Source organism: Alligator mississippiensis, chromosome 9 (assembly GCF_030867095.1).
Source record: "Alligator mississippiensis isolate rAllMis1 chromosome 9, rAllMis1, whole genome shotgun sequence".
Classification (NCBI taxonomy): domain Eukaryota; kingdom Metazoa; phylum Chordata; order Crocodylia; family Alligatoridae; genus Alligator; species Alligator mississippiensis.
The window spans coordinates 400,501-417,021 of NC_081832.1; the positions used below are offsets into that span (position 1 = coordinate 400,501).

The following is a 16,521-nucleotide window of genomic DNA, read 5'->3' on the forward strand; positions in this document are numbered from 1 at the left end:
AAAGCAGAGGCGGAAGTCCCCCGCCGGGAGAATAATTCCAAGAAACCAGAAAGGAAACCCAGAGATTTACTTCAAGGACGAGAAAGATTAAACTTTTGCTAAGTAGAAGGGGCTTTGCGTCCCAGCTTTATTACAGCTGGAGTTAGGGGGAGATTAGCAAGGGGACTTCATTCTTCATCGTTATCTGCCTGTGTCGTGCGCCATGGCTCAGGGCAGAGCCGTGGCTGGGTGGCAGGGCCCCCCGCTTTCCTCACGGTGCCCGGGCCTGGTCCAGGGGGGCTGCTCCCAGCAGAAAGGTGTGGGGGGGCCGGTCTAGCTGCGGACCCGGTGCTTCGTGGTCGTGGGAGCTGCAGGCTGGAGGGAGCATGCAGCAGTTAATCGTGTGGCTGCTAACGGGCTTCCTTGGAAAAGTGGAGTTAGGAGCCAGGTGAATATCCCGTCTCGGAGCATCTACAGCCTTGCAGTGCTTGCCCGTTTACTTCCGGCATTTGCATACGCTGCTGCGCCAAGCGTCGCCACGATTGATATCTCCAGCTCTCTTCCCCGCTTGGCGCTAGAGGATGTTCAGGATCGGCGGAGGATGCTGTGCATCAGTGTCCCAGCAGAGCGGGGCAGGCCTGGGGCCCCGGGTTCGCCATGGCCCAGCGGGGCGAGGCGGAGGGGCTTGCTGTCTGCAGCACCATGTCTTTCTCTTGCCTTGTTTCCTCAGAGGGAAGTGCGAGACCGCGGGGCTGGAGCCCAGTCCCACAGGCCCCATCCTTGCTGCCCTGGAGCCCCCAGGTCGAATTCAGCCGTGGCACGAGCGGGGGAGCTCTGTTGCTCCCACCCATGCCAGGGACGCAGCTGGTGTCCCGCTGCTCTTCCAGAAGTGGCGCGAGGCAAGGCCGTTGCTCCTGTAGCCGCCAGGCTGGGTGCTGCCCTGCTGTAGACAGCGCCTGCGCAGCAAGCAGCGCCTGGGGCTCTGCTTGCTGCGCTCGGGGAATGCGCCCGGCGCTCATCTCTGGCCTTGTCGGACTGATTCCAGCGAGGGGTGCGGGCCCAGAGGGAAGCCGCATGCCCCGTGGCCCGACAGCAGCTGGTCTAATGGGTGGCGCAGCCAGGGGTCGGGGCATCCCAGAGCTGCCGTCGCAGGAGGGCTCTTGGTGAGGCCTGAGCTGCATCGCCAGCGCGGTGGGGAGCGTGGGTGGCGTCGTCCTCTGCCTTGTGCAGCCTTAGCCTGGTGCCAGCAGCTCTGTGTTGAGCATTTCCTCCTCCTCCCCTCATCGGGGCAGGAGCACGGGAAGGGACTGGCTCCTGCCCTCTGTACGCGGTGAGAGGCGTGTGATTTCTGGGCAGGTCTGACTCTGGAGGTTGCATATTGTCCTGCGGTCTCTGGAGTCCCTGCCATGCCGAGCGCGCGTCGGCTCCCCGTAGGCAGGCCACCTCCTTCCCCAGAAAGGGGAGAGTTAACTGGCCTCGAACCTTGTTTCGGAGGAGGAGATGCGGCTGCACGGCGCTCATGACAGGAGGAAAGAGGAATGTGTTGGTGGAATAATCGCGGCTTCTTGGCCCATCTCTGCGAGCCGCAGCAGTGATGGCTGCCGGAGATGAGCTGCGAGGCAGGTGGTCTCGCCAAGGCATTAAGTGGGATATAGACTCTGATCCCACACTAATGCACTCATCGGGAGCACGGTTCAGGAGGCGGCGTGCTTCCTCCGTGGGCGAGAGCGCTGCTTCGGCGGCTCCTGCCTGCTGCGGCTCCGAGGCAGCCGGCGAGCGTGGGTGGGCTCGGACCCTGGGCTGGCGCGGCACGGCACGGCACGATGGGCTTCGGGGGCTGGCGCCTGGGGCGAGCGCCCGGCAGGAGCCTGCCCTGAGGCCTCCAGCCCGCGGATGCTTCTGGTCCTGAGCAAGCCTGGAGCTAGGGGCTGGGACAGCCCCGTGGTCACCCCATGGTCCCCTTGGGGTCTTGGCCCAGCCTGCGCGGTCCCCTGGGCAGCCTGGCCTGGCCCTGCACGCTCCGACTTTCCTGAGCAGGGTCCATGCCCGCTGCAGGGCTGGGCGTCCGCGCGGGCCCACCTGGGGCCTGTGCAAGAGGACAGGGGACTTGTTAGCCTGGAGCTAAAGAGCGGCCCTGGAGTCCAGGCCTGCCAGGCTGCTTCCCTGCGTCCTCTTTTCTGTGCTCACTCCCCCTGCCAGCCTCAGGGGCCCGGCCAGCCCGATGGTGCCCCCGGACAGCAGAGCATTTCTGAACCAGCCAGCTCGGAGCACGAGCCGACGCGAGTGACTGGTTTCCGCCTGTCGGCTGGGTGCGCGGGTGCATGCCTGCGTATGCATGCACGTCTGCTGGCCCTGCTGCGGGGCAGACGGCTCCCTACAGACCCGTCCCTGGGTGGGCGGCCGCAGCAGGCTGCCCCTCTGGCACGGGTGCTGGCAGGGCTTGGATGGAGCCGCAGGTGCCTGGCTCTGAGCTTCCCGCCCGTGTACCCGTTACGTGGCAGGGCTGGCTGTGCAGTGGGAACCGGTCTGCAGCAGGCCTGGATGAGTTTCTTCTGCCCGGCCTGCATGTGATGGTGCCCTAAGCAGCTGCTAGCCTTGCTACAGGGCCCACGTGGTCTGCATGTGGCCCCCCTCGCTGTGCGGCGCTGCTTGGAGCCGTGGTTGGGGCTGGGGCCAGGCCTCGGGCTCTGGAGCGGAGTCCACCCCGCCATGCTTGGTGATGCCCTGGCCCTGGCGCCTGCTCCCCCAGACCCGCTCAGCCTCGGCTCCGCACCTCAGCTGCGTCCTCTTCGCTGAGCCGCCGGGCAGCGAGTGCCGCTCGGACATCCGAGCGCGTGGCCAGCCTGCTGCAGCCCCTGGTGGGACGGGGTAGCTCCTTGGGGCACAGGTCTTGTGCCTGGCACTACGCGTCCAGGCTGCCACTTTGCTTCTCAGCGCCAGGTTTTGCTGGTAGTGGAGCCCTACCCTGCCCTCCGCTTTCCTGCGCGTGCTCAGGCCTGGTCTTATCTGCCAAATGGTGAGCTTGTTGGGCCTTTGTGCACCTGCGGCACATGCACGTGCGGTCCTGCCGGCCGTGTTCGTGCTGCCTGACGCGGCCCCTCGGCGGTCTCTGGGGCGCGAGCCCCGCTGCCCGGGCCGGGAGGACTGCAGTGATGTCGGAGCCCACTGCAGCACCTGAGCGCATGTCCACACGCTCTTGGGGCTGTGTCGGGCCGTGTGATGTATTAGCAGCTCGGCTGTGCTTCCTCGCAAGCGCTGGCGCCGGCCCCCGCTCCCCCCGCGCTCCCACATCGGGCTGCATTTGTAAAATGAAATAAATATTGACACGGGCGGGATGCTATTCAATTTGTCCTGATCACTGGGCTGCGGTGAGTTCTGACAGGGCAGAGTGTAAAACATAAGCTCAGGATGTAATTTCTACTGTCAACATGATGTACAGTACAGCTCTGCCAAAGACGTACCAACCAACCCAGCGAGCCCGCGCAGGGGGAGCACGGGGGGCCCGAGCCGTGCTGCGAGCGGGGAAGCCGGGGCTGAGCAGCTGCAGGAAGCTGAGCTGGGGGCCGGCAGGGCGGGGGCATGTGTGCCAGCCACGGCGAGCGCCCGCACGCTGGCACGGGTGCCTGTGACAGCCGGTGCCGTGTGTCTGGCTGCGCGTGTGAGCGGCGTGCACAGCCCTGCCCGCCGCCACGTGCTGGGGCGCTGCCACGTGGGCTGGCTGCGGCTGCAGAAGTTCCCTCCGGTAATTGCTGGCTCCGTAACGCACGCGTGGCAAGGAAGCGACCCCGGGGCCAGCGGCGTGTAATGCTGGGGAGGGGCTCGGGCACGGCTGCTGGGGGTGAGCGGGGCCACATCCCGGTTCCCGGGCTTCGCCCCCTGCCCAGGGCCGCGCGCTGGCACGGGGGAGACGCTGGGGTGTAGCGGGAGCAGGGCCAGCTGCTCGCGTGCGTCCTGGAGCTGCGGGAGGCAGCGCGGCGGCTGAGCCGGGGAAGGCAAGGTTGCAGTTCCCACAGCAACGCTGGCCCAGCCCCTCGTGAACCGCAGCAGCCCTGACCATGTCTCTCCTGCGACCGGCCCTGCTTTGGGGCGTCCCTCCCTGGATTTCCAGGGAAGTGGCCTGAGTGCCAGAGCTGTGCCTCGTGCGTGGCGGTGGCCGTAGGAGCTGCCCGTGGCCATGGCAGTTGCTGTTTGGGTTTGAAAGAGCAGGGCTGGGCTGGTGCTTTGCACTCCTTGATGCCAGGGGTTCAGCTTTCCTCCGGCGTTGTAGAGCTGAGCCCTTGTCCATGCAGCAGCCGGTGGGGGCCTGGCCCACGGCTCGCTGTCCTCGGCCATGGGCACTGCCTCGCGCCTGGAGCACGGGCCTGCCACCTGCTTTCTTGTGCGAACAGCCCTCCTCTCCCCCGTCAGGGCTTGGGAGAGGTGCTCGGGTAGCCCGGCCCGCTCCGCTCCCTGATGGCGAGGGCGTCCCATGTTCCGGCCGTCCTGGGCACGTGCAAGGCCCCACGTTCGGTTCTTACCGTGGTTGCGGCTCCTGGGGCAGCCCCGTTGCTCTGGGGAGCGTGCTCACAGGAATGGTGTAACCGCCACCGGCAGGAAGGTGCCCTTGGTCTGGTCCCCTCCCCTCCCCTGCCCTCCCTTCCCCTCCAGCCCTGCCTGGAGCCAGCGAGCAGGCCAGGGGGATGCTACAAGCTGGCCTGGGGCCCCCACGGATCTTGCTTAGTGCCCAGGGCAGCCCTGGGGTGGGGGTGACCTGTGCTCGGCATGGGAGGCGACTTGGCCAGATTCGCTGCACCGTGAACATCCCGGGGCTCGGGCTGCGCTGACGTGAGTGGGGCAGGGCGGGGGAAGAGCCCTGGGAGCTATCGGGGCAGAGCCAGCCAGGGCAGAGCTGAGGCTGCCAGCTTGTAACCGTCGGTTGTGGCTCTGGCACTCGGGCTGGTTTGCAAAGCTCGTGAAGCACGAGCGGCGTCAGCGCTGATCACCCAGCAGGGCTGGGCTGCAGCTCTCGGGGTGGCCCGGCGCAAGTGGTGCAGGATGCGTGGCGCGGCATGGCGTGGCTGCTGCCCCCATGAGTATGCTCTGGCGAGTGTCTCCATGCACGCGTGTGGTGAGAAACCAGACTTCCTGCATGTGTGCTCCCTTTCCTGCTAGTCAGGGAGGCGGTGTATGCCTGGCTCTGGCCTCTGCTGGGATGCTCCCTGCACCATGCCACGCTGTCGTGGCTTTCCCGGCCTTGCAGGGGGTGCGGGGTAGAGGTGCAGTGATGCCAGCTGAAGAGTGGGTCACTGGGTCTGTGGTGTGGTACAGGCGGGGGGTGTCCAGCTCCCCCACTAGATCTGTCTCTCCTACAGTCTTCTGTGCTCTTTGCTTACAGGGGAACCTGCAAAATTGGCACGAGCACCTCGGGGCTGTCTGCGCCCGGTGGGAGGGCTGAGTCAGCGGGCGAGACGGCAGGGTCTGGCGCCCACCGCTCCCCGCCGCGCTTCCGCGTGCGTGTTCTTGGCAAGCACCAGCCGGCATCTAGCAGCACGGGAGGCATCTCCGTGACATGAGGCATCACTGCAGCCCTGCCTGCCGGTGAGTGGGCCCAGGCCGTGGGATGGGAGACGGGAAGGAACACGAGTGAAGCCGCTCCATCCATCCTTCCGGGTGCCTAGACATGCTCCGGAGCCCCGTGCTCCCCGAGAGCACGCTGCGGGCTGTGTGTGCTACAACACGTGTGTGGGGGGGAGCTCTAGCATGGGGCCCGGTGGGTGCCTTGTGGCATGTGCATCACGAGTGGGGCCCTGGGCGCTGGCTGAGGGCCTGGGGCTGCATGAGGTGGGGCGTCTCCCCCCACCGTGCCCTGGGCTCTGTTTGCACCTGGGGCTGTTCTGGGACAGGGAAGCAGCAGCGTGACACCGCGGCAGCCTGCCGAGTTTGGCGTCCTGGGGGGGGTCATGTCCCAGCTTTGGGGATCTGCAGGTGGCTGCTAATGTGGCACTTGCCAGCTGCTGCCTCCTCACCTGGGTGCCTGGAGCCCACCCTGGACCCTCCTTCCCCCGAGGTCAGCTCAGTGTCCCTGCTGGGCCAGGCTGGGGCTCGGGGCCTCGGGTTGTGGCTGTGTGGGTGGGAGCTGGGGGAGCCAGGGACCCCAAGTTGCAGCTCCAGCCCTGGGACTCGGACCAGCCTTTTCCTGTGGGCACGGGCCTGGGAGCGCCAGGCACCTCCTGGTGCACAACGAGCATGCTGCCCCCCCGCAGTGCTGACCCGTGTCCTCCCTTGCGTCTGTGGTGGCGCGGGGCAGGGTGGCATGGCATGGGGGCGCATGGGCCGGCAGAGCGTGGAACGAGCTGTGCAGAGCTGCTGCTTTGGGGGCTCGACACCTTGCTCTTGGGGCCCCCGTGAAATGCAGGACGTGCTGCAGAGGTGGAACTGCGCAGCTCGCCCACTGCCTGCCGTCTCTGGCTCCGGGCTCTGGCCATGCTGGGCTCCCATGCATGGCCCGGGGGTGGCAGCCCCTCAGGGCCTGTTGCCCCGTGGGGGAACGTGGGCCCTGTTCCTGCACCATCGCTAACATCTTGGCCCTTTTCAGGCTCCCGGAGACGCTGCTGGCTGCCTTGCACTCTCCCGCGTGAGCCGGCAGAGGATGGAGGTGACTGGCAGCCTGTGGGCCAAGGAGCCTTCGCCGAAGCCAGGAGAACAGCGGCCGCGAAAGCGAGGATTACAAACGCCCTCACGCTGAGTGCAGTGCGTGCACCAGGCCTGCTCCCGGATCCCGGGGCTCCCGTGCCGCCCCGGCCAGCGCCTCCCTCGTGGGACTTTGTGCCGAGATGCTCGCCCCCCCTTCCTGCGAGCTCCCGGCGCAGATGCCTCGGGTCCTGGCAGACGGCCGTGCCCCTGCCCCCGCGTGCTGAGGGACCTTGTGCGTGGGGAGCGGAGAGGGGGCCACAGCTGGCGTCCGGACTCCAGCCCCCGAGGCAGCACGGCTGCTGCCAGCAGCCCGCTTGGCAGATCCAGGGCCACGGGAGCCGCTAACACCTGCTCTCTCTGGGCACGGAGCCCGTGAAGGGCTGGCCTGGGACTGCTCGTTGCTGTCCGCAGCGGGGCCCTGAGGGCTGACATGTGACTCCTGGCCCGCCGGGGTCGCGAGAGGTCTGGCTGCCGCAGCAGGGTCCCGGCGGGGACAGAGACCTGCTGCGGGCTGGTGAGACCCACCGTGGTGGCGCCCAGACGATGCCGGCGTCCTGTCTGCCAGCCCCACTCCATGCTGCTGCCCAGGGGATGGGGCTCTTGGGCTTCTCGTGGACCCTGTCGCTTCTGCTCTGTGCCCTGGAGCGGCCAAGGGCCCTGGCCGTGCGCGTGGAGGCAGCGAGCCCTGGCCTGGAGCCCGCGGGGGACAGCGCGCTGCTGGTGGGCGGCCGCGTGAAGCGTGGCTGGGTGTGGAACCAGTTCTTCGTGGTTGAGGAGTACACGGGCACGGAGCCGCTGTACGTGGGGAAGGTAAAGTGACGGGGGTGCCTGCCTGCCCCGCCGGGCTGCCCAGGGCTGGGGCAGGGCAGGAAGGGCTGGGGACGGCTCTCGGCCGGGCAGAGGAAACGCTGGCCCGCAGGCTCTGGGCGGCCTGTCCTGAAGCCCGTGGTAGCGCGAGTGGCAGCGGGGATGGCGTGGGCCATGTGGGCTCGTTCTGGCCACACCGATGCCCCAAGCCCCCGTGGGGCTCAGCCAGGCCCAGCGCGGGGGCTACAGCCTCGCCGTCCCCCTCCGGAGGAGGCCGGGGCCGTGTGCCTGCTTGTGCGGGGACGCCTGGCGGGGCCAAGGCTGGCGAGCCACCACCGCCCCGTGCCCGCCACCGCAGCTGCCGGCAGAGCCGTGCTCCTCCACGGCGGCGCTCGCTGCAGTCACAGTTAATTCACAGCTCCCCCGGGGAGCGCCTCGAAGCATCAGGCCTTGTCAAATTCCAGAGGTAGCCTAGCAACAGCCTCATTTCCAAAATGAACCCGGGAACCTAAACTAACCCATTTTACAGCCCCTTTCCACATGGCTCGCCGTGTCGCCTGCCAGCCCAGAGCAAATGGCCAAGCCGCGCGCAGGCGCTCTGGGTCGATACCGCTCCGAGAGGCCGGGCGCAGCTGGCGCGGCGTGGCTGTCATCCTCCCGGGCGTGCCGCAGCTCCTGCGTCCTGGATCGGTGCCCCACGGCCTGGCCTCCTGCCCCCACCCCACGGTGCCCATGCGGGAGGGGCTGGGGGCCAGGGGCAGCCTGCTCTCCCCCTGCTCCAGGTTGGGGCTGTAATCACCGGGAACCTGTGCGCCCCTCGCGGGAGAGCCCGGGCTGGGGTGGCCGGGAACCCCCAGCCGCAGGTGCCCGCGTTGCCCCTGCTGCTCCCTGGAGGGCTGCGAGCTTCTCGTGGGCACTGCCGTGGCCCCGCGCCGTGCAGAAACCCGTGCGGGGCCGACGCAGCTGGGAGCTTTCCTGTGGCTGAGGCACTTGCACTGGTCCCGCTGGCACCCCCCGCCGGGAAGGCACGGCCACTGTGTTGCCCCTTGCACCCCTGCCCGGGCTCTTCGGAGGTCCAATAACATTTCCATACAATCTGGGCTCTTTGGCTAATCCTTTTTCTGAACTGTAATTTCCCCCGAGGCCGCTGTCAGTTTGATGTGGATTTCTTCGGGTTTTTTAAATAGAATTATGGGGTCAGCACTAGCTCCAAACTTCTGCATGTGGACAGATCTATTTTAGATAGAGATGGGGATTAAAGGGAAAAAAGCAGATTTAATTAAGTTGCTAATATTTAAAGAAAATTGATGAACTCGGGCTTTATGAGTTGGAGCAAACAGAGAGTGCGCCTTCATTACGGGCCAGTTTTTATTTGATTTTCTTTCTTCCTCAGTCCCAGCGTCATGTTTTATTTGTGTATCTGTGCTTTCTGCTTAATCGCTTTTCATAAGGAAAATGCACCTCTGTTCACATTTAATTTTGATTTAATTAGTAGGAAGTAATTAATGGCCTCGTAAAATCCCTGTTTTTAGCCCTTTTGGGCAGGGAAACAATTTCCCTCTTTAACAGACGGAGCCGGTGAAAGGTTCTTGTCTGCTTGCCAGGGGCCCTTGCCTGGCGCTGCCCGGACGTGCCTGCCTGGTCCCTAGGCAGAGGAGAGGGGCTGACACTGGCCCTGGATCCTGGGCACCTAGCCCTGTCCCGGGTGCAAACAGGGGCGAGGGCGGCGGTGGGCAGGAGGCACTGGCACAGCTGGTGCCGTCCACCCCTCCAGGGCTCTGCTGAGTCCCTCCAGCGCCCGTGCAGGGCGGGAGCAATGTGTGCAACGGGCCACAGGGCTCGTGGCTCAGCCGCAGCCGGACCACGGCGCTCCTGCAGTCCGGCTGTGGGTGCTCTGTGCCTCCCCCTGCGCCAGCCTGTTGGCCGTGCCATCTGTCTGCCCGGGGCACCTGCCTGCACCCTGGGCCCGGGCGCCAACGCCAGCACCTCTTCCCTTGCACAGCACACGCCTGGGCGTGCCCTGGCCTGGTGCCCCGCGGCTCCCCACCCTCCCCATCAGGAGCAGTGGGGCCAGAGCTCATTTAATCTTCCCTGGTACATCAATCTCCCAGCTCCGGGGGTGCAGGCTCTGCTCCGGTTTGCAGGTTTGCTGGTGGCTGCTCCGGGGCGGTGGCCCTCGAGGCAGGGACGGGCTGACGGCTGTGGCTGGCTGCTGGCCGGGCAGGCAGGGCCTCCCGTGCCCATGATTGAGCCTGAGCTGGCCGGTGGCATCGACGGGGACGTGGAGCAGCCCCTGTGCTGGCCGCCCAGAGGCGATGGGGCCGAGGGGCAGGAGGCGGCGGGCGGACACAGGTGGGCGGCCGTGCGGCTGCAGAGGTGGGGCATGCCCAGGCTGCAGGGCAGTCCCTGAGCGACGGGACGTAGGCTGTGCTAGGAAAGGGTGCAGGGTGTCCTCTCTGCACAGCCGCGGGCAGGCAGGGGTGTTTCCTGGTGGGCGGTTGCATTTCCTAGGTGATGGCAGGCAGGCGGATGCACCTCCTGGCACTGGGCAAGTATTTTGAAGCGCGCGGTAATATACAGATGATGTGTAAAAGGCCCTGAATTGTCTAATGTGTGGGCACCTCACTCACGAAATAAATAAATATATAAACTGTATCTAACAAGACAAATATAATGAAGGCGTCGTAAAAGGAGGCAGCTCTGGTATAAATTCTTGCTGGTGGAGCTGTGTGTCTGAAAGGTGGATTATAGAACTGCAGTTTGGAAGATTGAATGGCCCATAAACATTTTCATATTTCATTAGCCGATTAATGGACGGCTCTTTTTTTTTTGGCAACTTTGCTGATTCTCAGCAGAAATTGTGGGGAGTAAATGAAGGCGTCTGATGAAACCTTTCCGGGGGCCTGTCCTGTTATGGATGGTCCCAATTAATGCCCACGCTGCTCTCCGTAGAGATGCATTCTGCCTGTCCAGTTACTGTTAATAGATTTCTCATAAGTGGCTGGATTGTAAAAACCTCATAACTCAGTTTAATGCCACCAATAAAATTATCTCCGGCCGCCTGGCCTGGATTCCAGGCAGCGCCAGTTCTGCGGGGAGCTGCTGTTTACCCTTTCCCTCCCTCGTTTCAAATATTGTCTTAATTAGAAAATGAAGAGGAAATCGTTGGCCACAAAAGCAGCTTCCCCCGGGGCTGTTTTTCGCTCTGAACGCCGGGCAAGCTACTCCGTTTCTTGCCGGCTGCAGCCAGGCCGGGGATTCTGCGCCTGGCGTGCGGCGTGTTTATGAGCTCCCAGGTGGAGAGCAGAGCGGCTCCGACAGCACAGGCTGCCCACGAAGCAGGCGAGAGCTGGAGCGGTGCCGGCAGGGAGAGCCAGCGCCTGCGCCCTGGCATAGCGGGCCCAGGGGCAGCGAGCTGGTGGGGGTCTGGCGCGATGGAGCCCCTTTCACAGCGTAGCATGAAGGGGCCTGAGTGGGCTGGTGGTGCGCCCCATCTCTATCCCTCAGTACCTGTTGTGTTGCGCTCTCGGTGCTCGTCCAGCTTGAGCCACGCGGGCTGATCTGTGTGGCTTGCGTTCGGTGGCTGGGCGGAGGCTGCGCAGTGAGTCGGTGGCAGAGACTGGGTTCGACCCTCTCCAGGGTGTTGTTTTGTGTGCCCGAGCCCAGCTGGCCTGCGTGAGGATGGGCAGGGGCTCGGCGCGTGCGGCACATCGCGTCATGTCAGTGCGGGACCAGGCCGGAGTGGGAGGTTGTGCCCAAGCCTGGGCACTGCTGTCTGCGTGGCACTGCCCGTGCCTCTGGCTCTGTGCAGCCAGGGGCTCCTGGGTGGGAGCAGCAAACGGGGCTCAGGCCTGCGCTAACGCTCTCCTTCTGCTCCTCCCTTGGCAGATCCACTCGGACTCGGACGAGGGGGACGGCTCCATCAAGTACACCATCTCCGGGGAGGGCGCAGGCACCATCTTCCTCATCGACGAGGTCACGGGCGACATCCATGCCACCGAGCGCCTGGACCGGGAGCAGAAGACATTTTACACGCTGCGGGCTCAGGCCCGGGACCGCCAAACCGACCAGCTGCTGGAGCCCGAGTCCGAGTTCATCATCAAGGTGCAGGACATCAATGACAGCGAGCCCCGCTTCCTGGAGGGGCCCTACATTGGCAGCGTGGCCGAGCTGTCGCCCGTAGGTAGGTCCCCGCTGCTGTGCCGCGCTGCGCGTCTCGGGTACGGCAGCGTCGCCGGCCGTAAATCCCGGGGATTCCAGGCGCGACCGGAGCTAGGGGAGCCAGGAAGGGAGAATAAATAAGGCGTCGTCAGGAAAACAAGTGAATAAATCCTCCGTGCTGAGCGCTGGCTGGGGCCAGGCGTGCAGCTCAGCCTGGCGGGCTGGCACGGGGAGCGGCTGCGCCGGATGCTGGCTCTGCTCCAGCAGCGCTGCGCGGGTCTCGGGGCAGGCTTGCAGGAGCAGGCCCTGGGCCCTTGCCCGTGGTGCACGGAGGAGGCAGTGGCAGCTGCGGGGACAGCGTCTCGCTCTGCCCCGGCCACATCTGTCTGGCAAGTGCCTGTGCTCCCCGACTTGTCTCTGCCCATCTGCACAGGCATCTGCTGAGCACCCATCGTCCTGGGCCGGGCTCTCCCAGCCTGTGTGGTGTACGGCCCCAGCACACTGGCTCCTCACGGCCTTTCTCACCTTGGCAAGCAGCTGACCATGGAGCGGGCCAGGTGCTGAGCTGGGGTGTCCTCCCGCCACCCCTCACCTGGGGGTGAGAGCAGAACCAGGGTGGGCAGAGTCGCTGGTTGTTTCCTGTCCCTGGTGTCCCTGCCCTCGCTTTGCAGCCCTCCCAGCTTCCCGTGGGTGCCTGGGGGTGGAGGGCTGAGCCCAGCCCATTGCCCCGAGCCAGCAGAGTGGCCTGGCCACACGCACGGTGCTCACACGTGCAAGTTCTCTTGTGCCGCTGCGGTCGTGCTCTTCCAGCCCTGGGCTCCCCGTGCCACCCCCTCTGCAGCCTCCTGCGGTATGCACCGGGGCAGGCCATCGCTGCTGGGGTGTCACAGCCCTGGATCGCCCTCCCTGCAGCAGCCCCTCCCTTCTGCCCACCCCTTGCACGTCTGTCCTGTCTGAGGCACCAACCCATCCCATTCCTGCCCCCCGGCCCCGGCCTTGGCTCTGTGGCGCAGAGGTGATGGTTGTCTGGCTGCGTGCAATCCTTCCATGATGCCTACGCGTCTGCAGGGCTAAGCAAGGGCTGCAGCTGCGCTCCCTGTCCACAGGCTTCAGCTAGCGCCCAAGTCACCGTCCGTCTCCAGTCCCACTGCAGAAGCACCCCGTGGCCTGGGGGGGTGGAGGGGGCCCCAGCCAATGGGTGCTGCACGTGGCTGCCCTCGTTCCCTGCCTGGGGCTGTGATATGTTCCGCCTCGTTACCCAGCACAGCTGGAGGCCCCCGGATCCAGCTGTGGTTTCTTGCTGTCTGACCCCTTGGGCTCCTGCTTGGGGTGCCATGCTGCTCCCCATCTGGGCCAGGTACCCCATGCTCGCCGAGGTGGCCGCCGGTGTGGGGCGAGTAGGTGGAGCGCATGCACTGGCGCTGCAGCCAGGAACTGTAAATCAGCGCTCTCCAAAGGCTGCATCAAGGCACAAGACAGAGCCTGCAAAAGACTGACTGACATCAAACGATAAGGCAGGTCCCTCCGGGGAGTCGGCAGCGGATGAAAGGGGGAAGAGTGACAGGTGCGCGGAAGCGCGGGAGGAGCTGCAGCCGGTGGAGCGGTGGAGCTAGGAAGGCCCAGAGGCCCTGGGAGGAGGCAGCGTCCCTGAGCCCCACTGATGCCAGAGGGCAGGGGGCTCCTGGCAGCCCTGCCCCGGCGGCAGAGGGGCCAGCGCTGCTCTCTGCAGGTCTGCCGTGGGCAGAGTCTCATTCATTTTAGGAAAGGGGTCTGGGCCGTGGCACCGTGAGCGCCCGCAGGGGCACGTGGCCAGTGGGGCAGCGCAGTCTCAGCCCCACGCAGGATGGCATGCAGGGCTCTTTCTGGATATAGCAAATGCAGCCTGTTTGTTAGCTGGCTTGTTAAGGAGCCCTTCAACTGCCTCTGGCATCTTCACAGGAGTCATCAGACCGGGGGAGCTGCTGTGGGAACTTCCTGGCACCCCGAGCGCCCCGTCACCCCTCAACGAGGCCTCTCCCCATCCATGGCCGTGCCGCCAGCCGGGGTGCTGGCACCCAGAGCAGCCCCAGAGCTGTCCTGCTCCTGAAGGGCTATGGGGAATTAGATTAATTTATTTTGCTTGAACAACTTTTGGGAAGGGAGGGGACTGGCGACTCCATGCTCCAGACACGGCTCTGGCTGCTTTGAAAATCACTCACAGTTATGGAGCTGCCTGATCAGAGGCTGATGCGAACAAGACGTATCAAAGGAGACGTGTCTGCGAAATCGGAGATCAGAGGCAGGGAGACGCGTGGCGCCGCAACATGAAAGCAGGCGATTCCTGCAAATTAAAGTGCTCAGAACTTGAAAGTGGGGAGAAGTGTTCGGAGCAGCACCGACGTGCCGCGAGCTGCAGCCGCCACGCGGGAGGAGCCCGGGCCTGGGCGCCAGCGCTGCCCCCCAGACCTATGGGCACCCACACCCACCCAGCGCCTGCGAGCTGCCTGCTCGGGGGTCCCGTCACGGCAGGGTTGCCCGCGGGAAGGCGTGGAGCCCTGGTGCCGCCGGGCGCCGTCTGTGCCCACAGCGCTGCATTGCATGGTGGTGCTGAGCATGGGCAGGGCCATCTCGGTGGGAGCTCGGTGCTTTGCCAGCTCCGCGCCCAGCCCAGCCCTTGAGCCACGCACGGCCTGTCCTGGGCACAGAGGAGAGTAAAGCACAGGGAGCAGATCAAAGGCCAGTGTTTGCATAACGAAGGAGGGCTAATTGGGGGGAACGGCATCCACTTTCCCAGCATCTACCAGGAAATTCAAACCAGCAGGGAGCAAGAGGAGAGTGCCAGAGAGGAGCTGGGAGCCTTGGCCACACACAGCCCCTCTCCTCCTGCCCTGGGGCCCACAGCAGCAGGCATGTGCTGGGCTGAGCCTGGGAGAGCTGGGGCTTCCCTGCCGGTGCCGGTGCCCGTGGGGCGGGGGCCGAGGCGGAGGGCTGGACAGGCCCTGGACCCCCCGGGGCTGCTGCGGCTCCGAGGTCTCCAGGCTGGCTCCTCCCTGCGCCTGTCTTGACGCGCGGTAGGTCGATGGTGCAGGCTGGAGCACTGTCACTCGTGGCGTTGCTGCCCTGCGCTTACCGCCGGAGCGGAGCGGGACTCAGACCTGTGCCTGGGGCCGGGGCCGGGGCCGGGTCTGATCCTGTCCCCGGTCCTGGCCGGGACGTCCTGCAGCAGCTGTCCCACCCGGGGCTGCTCTGGTCCCAGGCGAGGCCGGTGGAGCCGGAGCTGGAGCTGGAGCCGGGCAGGGCAGGGTGGGCCCAGGGGAAGCCGGGCTCGTACGGCGGCAGCAGGATGGACCGCGGGCGCCTGGCCGAGTGCCTGGGAGCCGCGGGCACTTCGTCTCCCGACAGCAGCCTCTAGAATCCTTTGCGTTGCGGCACCGTTCCCAGGCTCCCCGGGGCTGCGAGCAGCTGCCAGCGGCTCCCGAGCCCTGCCTGTGCTGCCGTCTGATGCGAGGTCTGCAGGTTGCACATGGCCGGCGTGCAGGGGCCCGGTCCTGGTGCGGGGCTGCAGGCTGGCCCCGGGGCCCAGCGTGCAAGGCGTGCGCCGTGGGCAGGGCCCGCGGCACCCCTGTCCCACCGCAGTGTGGCTCAGCAGTCCAGACTAGAGGCGATTTGGCAGCGCGGAAAGAAAGCACGGGGTCAAGCCCCGACTCGGCACCAGCGCTGATTGCCGGGAGGGATCATTTAATCTCCCCACTGGAAGCAGAGGAAAGGGATTTGTTTAATGTGTAATCAGAGCGTTTACAGGCGATCCGACAGGTGGGTTTTAATTTTTAATACCAAGCGCTTGAAACATGAGCCAAGGCTGGAGGCAGCCGGGGCCGGGGACCCACGCGTCAGCCGTCCGCGGCTCTGGTGGGCTAACGCCAGCCACGCTTCGCCAGCTCAGCTCTGGGTCACGGTGTGGCTGCAGCTCCAGGACCCCCTGCACGCTGAGGCTGTCCGGAGCAGAGTGCAGGGCTGGACCCCGTGGCTCCCTGCTGCACCTGTGCACGTTCCCCCCCGGGGCTGGCTGTGCCGGGCTCTGCCTGCCCGGGCTGTGCTGCCCAGGATGCCGTTGGGCCCAGCAGAAGTCCTCGTCCCACCGTGCACCAGTGAGGGCTTGGCCGTCCCTGCCAGGTTTCATTAGCCCCGGGTTTTTCCAGGCCCCGCTGCAGCCAAGCAGGTTCCTGCCTGTTTGCCCCTGGGTGAGGGGTGCCATCGCTGCCAGCGCTTGCACAGAGTCGCGGCTCCCGGCCGGGACCAGGCACAGCTGGGCTCGGGTTCCCTTCCCAACGGCAGCGTGGACATGCTCCGGGGCGCCCAGCCCTGGCACGCAGGAGGCCAGAGAGGGTTTCCCCGGGCTGTTGCTGCCCGGAGGAGAGCGCCCCAGGCGGGGATGGGGCGGGTGGGCGCCCAGGCCCCTTTCCCCCCTGCATCCGTGCGCGCTGCGTTTGCCAGGTGACGTGCATCGTCGCTGAGCGCTGCTGGAGCGGGCGCAGCAGGCCCCGAGCAGCGTGGATAACAAGGTCCCAGGAGCACTGAGGGAATTTGCCCCGGGTGAATGGCAGGGAAATGGTGCCGAGCCCTGGGGCAGCACAGGGGCTGCAGGCCATGTCGTGGCCCCTCGGGGCAGGGGCAGTGCAGTGGCCTGTGCTGAGATGCTCTGCGGTGCGGGGCAGCAGGGGACGATGCATGGTAGCTGGGTAGTGTGGGGGCCTAGACCGCGTCTCTCCTCTCCGTGCCAGCACCTCTCGGAGCCGGAGCCGCTCCTGGCAGCTGGGCTGGGCTGGGGCCCTGGCTGGTGCTCAGCCCTGCCCCGGGCACCAAGGGTCAGCCTCTCGGCCCCTTCTCCAGCGTGGCCCTGGTGTAGCAGGTGCCTACCAGGGC

General features: G+C 65.8%; 1 protein-coding gene across 4 annotated transcripts in view; it reads left to right on the plus strand.

Moving 5' to 3' along the window:
* Window positions 1–16,521, plus strand: part of CDH22 (cadherin 22) — a 72,639-nt gene that overhangs the window by 19,384 nt on the left and 36,734 nt on the right. For all 4 annotated transcript variants that reach the window (XM_059713081.1, XM_059713080.1, XM_059713079.1 and 1 more), the window contains exons 2-4: window positions 5,354–5,556; window positions 6,554–7,461; window positions 11,347–11,641. In XM_059713081.1, coding sequence (XP_059569064.1) covers window positions 7,195–7,461; window positions 11,347–11,641 — 562 coding nt within the window. In that variant the 5' untranslated portion in view covers window positions 5,354–5,556; window positions 6,554–7,194. The remainder of the gene's footprint in view (window positions 1–5,353; window positions 5,557–6,553; window positions 7,462–11,346; window positions 11,642–16,521) is intronic.